The 6,000-nt window shown below is 42.3% G+C and overlaps 1 protein-coding gene across 1 annotated transcript in view; it reads right to left on the bottom strand.

The window, feature by feature from the left end:
- Window positions 1-1,433: 1,433 nt before the first annotated feature.
- LOC308464768 (vomeronasal type-2 receptor 26-like) overlaps window positions 1,434-6,000 on the bottom strand; it is a gene marked incomplete at both ends in the record, with an annotated part of 142,042 nt that continues 137,475 nt past the window's right edge. Inside the window, 4 exons of the mRNA XM_080984360.1 lie at window positions 1,434-2,335; window positions 3,268-3,394; window positions 3,955-4,182; window positions 4,564-5,430. Of these exons, the coding sequence (XP_080840486.1) occupies window positions 1,434-2,335; window positions 3,268-3,394; window positions 3,955-4,182; window positions 4,564-5,430 (2,124 nt within the window). The remainder of the gene's footprint in view (window positions 2,336-3,267; window positions 3,395-3,954; window positions 4,183-4,563; window positions 5,431-6,000) is intronic.

The raw sequence follows: 6,000 nt of genomic DNA, 5'->3' as shown, positions 1-6,000 counted from the left end.
ACCACAGTCCTATCATTCTGCAGCATGCATCATTAGCAATTTGAAAAAATCTAGCCCAAGTTGCTTACAGTCAGAATTTGACTTCTGTGTACATGTCTGGGAACAAGGAAGAGGCTGATTTTCTGAGGTCACAAAAAATACGTATTTGGGGCCCCTGTAATTCAGTCCGGTTGCCAATGGCTCTCTTGGCTTTTCAAGAATGGGCCTTTGCTGTGGTGGCTCCCCTTCTGCGGAATACTCTTCCCAGAGAGGCTCGTCTGGCACCATCATTACATGTCTTTATTTCGTTTAACATCTGTTTACTGAAGGCAGAAATTTTGCATGCACTGTGTGATGTAAGAGTTGGAGAGACAAAATCAGCCTCTAAGTGTGATCCAGCTCTGGAGTTGAGTGATATTTCATTTTAGTGGGCAGACATGTCTGCTCAGCTTTGTCAGTCAAAAACAAACCCTTGGAAAGAGGTTGGTTTATTCAGTTGAAACCTTGTGATAATCTGGATCGTCTTACATCTCTGTCAACTTCCATTCATCTTAGTGAACAAGAAGAGGGCCTAATTTCCCAGTATGAGAAGATAAATACATTTACCTACAGTAACTCAAGATGGGGGAAAGGCATTTAAGATGGACAGAATCCATACCCTCATTTTTTAAAAAGGAAAAGCACCTCTTTGAATATTTCCCATAATCTGACCCATTCAACCACTCAGTGTCTCAAAACCTCTGAGATGGGAAGAGATGATCATAATTTGCGTGGCCCACTCAATCTAGTTAATTTTGTTTTTGCCCCTCAGCCTTCTCAAAATCTGAGCCATAGGGTGGTGCTGTGGTCCAAACCACAGAGCCTAGGTCTTGCTGATCAGAAGCTTGGTGGTTCAAATCTCCGTGACGGGGTGAGGTCCCATTGCTCGGTCCCTGCTCCTGCCAACCTAGCACTTCAAAAGTACATCAAAGTGCAAGCAGATAAAAAGGTACCACTCCAGCGGGAAGGTAAACGGCGTTTCCGTGCGCTGCTTTGGTTTGCAGGAAGCGGCTTAGTCATGCTGGCCACATGACCCGGAAGCTGTACGCCAGCTCCCTCGGCTAGTAAAGTTAGATGAGCACTACAAACCCAGAGTCATCCGCTACTGGACCTAATGGTCAGGGTCACTTTACATTTACCTATGATGGTCCTATAGGATCAGGCACTGTTGGGAATTAGTTCACATAACAAATGTTTTAGTTTTATACAATAAAATGGTTTGTTGAAATAAATCTTCAAAAAGAAGTCGTGCCTCATTCTTTATGTGAGTACAAGGCCAACATGAGATGGGGTCAACTGAATTTGGGGAGGGAATGCATCAAACACTCATATGGGAATTCCAATGACATTTCTATTGCCGTCATATCTGATGAAATATGTGTAAGAGTTAAATAAAGAGATTGATCTGCATTATTTTATTCTTTCTTCCTTATCATTTGTTCCCTGCTGTTCAGCTCAGGCCTTAGCACCATAATGTAGCATTTGGGGGTAAAGATGCAACCCAGTAATCCAGCACTGGAGGCCAAGATGGAGAAGATCTCCACAGCCACCATGTATTTCCCTTTGGTGCTCAAGTAGGTTGGCACAAAGGACAACCAAACACTGCAAAACACCAACATGCTGAAAGTGATAAATTTGGCTTCATTGAAACTGTCAGGGAGTTTCCTGGAAAAGAAAGCTACTATGAAGCTGGCGGTGGCCAGGGAGCCCATGTAGCCCAAGACAGAGTAAAACATGGAAGCTGAACCCTCGTTACATTCAAGTATGATTTCCCCAATCACTGAATGCGTGTCCTTATCTGGAAACGGTGGAGAAGTACTTAACCAAAGAGCACAAATGGCAGCTTGGATGAAGCAGCAGAAGAAGACAATCGAATTGGTCAGGCCTTTCCCCACCCATTTCCTTATGCGGGATCCCGGTTTGGTGGCCATAAATGCCACAACCACAGTGACCGTCTTTGCCAACACAGTGGAAATGGCCAAAGAGAAGACCAGGCCAAAAGCCATTTGTCGGAGAAGACAGATCACCCTTCCAGGCTGTCCAATGAAAAGCAAGGAGCACAGGAAGCAAAGGAGGAGGGAGATGAGAAGGATGTAGGTGAGGGTCCGGTTGTTGGCTTTGACTATGGGAGTATCCTTGTGCTTCAGGAAAATGCCAAGTACTAAAGTTGTGATGAGAGAGAGAGAAATAGCAAACACCACTAAGATGATCCCCAGATTTTCTTTGTAGGAGAGGAAGCTCACAATCCTGGGAACACAATGAATTTGGTCCTTGTTGGGATATTGGTCCTCTGGACAATTGACGCAAGCGTCTATATCTGAAAAAGGGAAGAGGTGCTTAAGTATTTCAGAATGTTGACCAGCATCTATCTAAACACAAACAGCTATTTAAACATTCCTTTACACTAGGTAACACCAATCAAAAGCAATCAGCCACAAGAAGGTTTGAGCTTTCTATTTTTTTGTTCTTGCAGTTCTTTGACAAAATCCAGGAGAAGTGAATCTCATAGAAAGATTGTACAGAAAGTAGCCCACAGTACAAGTTCAAACTCACCTTAGTTGCTCCCTCCACTTTTGCCTCAGGACCCACCAACTATTCCTAGAAGGTTGCACAGAACAGGATGAGGCCCTGAGGATGCAAAAGGATTCTCACCCTGGCTTTAGAGTTGGCTGGAACAAGGAAAGGACCTCCTCATTGCTTGGGAAATTGTTGGCAACCGATGGGCACTTTGCTCATTTTTCCATCTCAGATAGGCGTCTAATCTTTCATTCATTCCTTCATCCATCTACATCTAGCTTTACATTTACTACATTTCTATCCAAGGAACTACAAGTGGCATACTTCATTCCCTCCACTTTATCCTCATAATGTCTCATGAGCTGCAAAATTGTGATCAGTCAAATGTAAGACTGCCTTACGTCCGGGTTTTCCCTAACACATCTGCGCATCGGGCTGCCAAATGGCGTCCAGGCAAATTGTTGCTGAATCAACAAAATGTCTGGGAAAACCTGAATGTATGGCAAGTGGGGGAGTTGTAGTTGTTGTTTTAAAAATCCTATAAAACCCCAATAACTTTGACCAATATTTTAAACAACTCAACCACAAGATGATTGTTTCTGAAAATTCCTTTAGTATTAGACTCCTCTGCATTCACCAGCATTCTCCAAATGTAATAAATAGCACGCACGCACACACACACACACATATATATATCCCATAAATTAGGTCATGGGAATTCCTGCCTCCCACCTTTCTGACTAGAGATCATTCCTTCTGGACACGGAGCACAATCATAGCAGCAAAACTTCTCTCCTTCCTTCTTTTTCCTACTGAAGCCAGGGTTGCAGTTGTCATTGCACACAGAAAGGGGCAGCGCCTGTGCAAAATCATATAGATGAGGAACAACAGATTAGCCCTTTTCAGTCCTTCACCTCCATGTGATTAGACTCATGCGAGGGCCAGAGAGACCCATTTGTTAGCGATTCCCAACTTCATCTCTTGGTTTGATCAGTCTAAGACTCAGCCTGAAAGCGGATCATATGAAAGACAATGCCATCTCCAGAGCTCCCAAAATATGAAGTGCTAGAAATAAGATAAAGATATCTTGAAGATAAGAGCAATGTCCATCTTTTTCCCTTCCAGAAATCATTACATGAAGTGATGATATTCTGTGACATTTTAGCAAAATAAAATATTTTATTTTCCAATGCTTTGTAACTGGCTTATGTGACAACACATTTTCACAAATCAATTAAATGGCACAGATGGCCAAAAGGACTCCTTGCTTTAATTTAAGGTTTGAGATCAATTTATGAGGTCAAGGATCATAAAGCATTAAATTTACAATAAGGCCCCTAAAGAACTTAGGGAATGGTGAGCTGCCCAGAAGGGAACATTCCCCTTTTATAAAGTCAAGAGTTTGAAGTTATAATTCACCTGATTAAAACTTGGATGCCACACAATTTGCTCATCATTGATGGTTAACTCTTTGCCTGCTGGAGCCTGAGGCTCCAGTCGTCCAACTTTCAATCTAGTCAGTGAGCCATTGGGGAAAGTGATCCAATTGGTAACATCAAAACCTTCAACCAGTTCTCCATGTTCATCAAAGTGCACCATATCTCCAGTGCTGCTGTTGAATACAAGGCTCTTCAGAAAGTGATGGACCTGGAATAGTGAAATATTAACATGAAATTAATGATATGAATAACTGTTCTTAACGCAGTATATATGGTGATGAAGTATTTCCACTTGTCTTTTATTATCATTAATATGAAATTAATTACATAAAGAACGGTCTTTACAGGGGACACACTGATTAAAAATGTCTAGCAAACCAGATCAGTAGTTGGGTTTCTATGGTGGGTATTTGGCAAGCTAGCATGAAAGTGATGTTGACTCTGAGTAAATGTGCACCAGGTCAGGCAGGCTAATATCTGTGGCTCTTGCCACCAGACACGGCTGGAGCTCATTGGGACTGGTGAGGTGAAAAGCCAGGAGATCAGTGGCAGCTGAAGGCAAAGCAAAGAAGTTCTGAGTTGTCATTACCTGCCACGGTTGCACATTCAGAAAGGCAAATCTCTCTCCTCTTGCCAATCTGCTATGTTTGGAGCTGGATTTGTATATGGAGATCAAAGCATGTGCCACAGCATAGACAGCTTTGTAGACATTGTAGCTGTGACCAGTCATGTGTTTTTCATACAAAATCCCAGGAAGGTTCTCCAGTTTCTCTTCCAAAGTGCAGGGTTCTTTCTGCTCAGCATCCACCTCCTGTCCATGAGATCCTTTCAGGGAGCAGGTGAAAGTCTGTTCCCAGACGTCCTGGATGAAAACATCCTCTTTGTTCCAGAAGGGTCTTATCGTCTGAATGAACTTCTGGAACCCTAATGGCTGACTTGAGTGGACTGTGAAGGATAGAGTACCATGGAACATCTGTATTTCCCAGTCTTTCTGAATAGACAGTGAATCAAAATCCCAGTGCGATGTAGCAACCCACACTTTACCCAGAGGTGGCCATCCCATTATTGGTCCTACAAATAACATTACTCTCAAAACCTGGAAGGATGGAGGTTCCCCATAAACCACAAATACATTAGCTTTTGTCTCAAATGCAATTGCATAACTTTCCCGATTCTGTAACGACAAGCGTATCATCTCATCCAGATAATTCCATTTTTCCAACTTTAGTATGAAGTCATAGCAGATGCCATGCTCAAAGAGTAGAGGCAAAATTGTCTGTAGAAACTGGTCCCCTTTGTCATTATCCACAGTACAAAGTACAATCCATGTCCATTTGAAATGCTGAAGTAAATGCACAAGTCCTATGTGCTGTTTGGCTTCATTTGGGACCATCTGGTATAAAAATGGGAATAGCATGTTTGCATCCTGTATCGCCAAAAAGGATCCATATGTGAGCTAAAATAGAGAGTATGAGGGTTTTGTTTTTGTTTCTGATGGATTATGAGAGATTGTAAAACTATAGATTTCACAGGTACTTCAGAGGCATAGCTTTCCCAATAAATGTCTGCACAGCATCTTCTAGAAGAAAACTTCAAGTAAGGGAAAACAGTGTGGAAGAATACCCAGTAATCTGCTTCATTATTGATAATTTCTTAGTGTTTCTCCTATTTTTTTAAGAATATCTACAGATACTCAAGTTTTCTGGACAATTGGCTCTCAGCACTTCTTGGTTAATCCTAATCCAAACTGCCCTCTTCAAAAAAACTTTGCAGGAACCTTGTCACAACGTTATCAAAATCAAGATAGTACGACCCATAAACCCATGCTCCCGATTTACCTGTGGAATCTTGTGGGTTCCTGAAATGGTGGCCATATTGGCAGAGATTTCAGAGATGCATCCTCCAATGAGAGCTATCAGATTGTTCCACTTGTGACACTTGAAGTTGGGGACAAATCTATGCTGTGTGGAAAGCAGGTTGAGCGTGGCCTTGTAGGTCATCCTTGCAGTGTAGTAGCTATTGAGGA

This window comes from Podarcis pityusensis (assembly GCF_964106645.2).
Source record: "Podarcis pityusensis genome assembly, chromosome: 16".
In the NCBI taxonomy this organism is placed as follows: domain Eukaryota; kingdom Metazoa; phylum Chordata; class Lepidosauria; order Squamata; family Lacertidae; genus Podarcis; species Podarcis pityusensis.
Note: the sequence above shows the minus strand (reverse complement) of the source record. Positions and strands in the feature narration are given on the sequence as shown.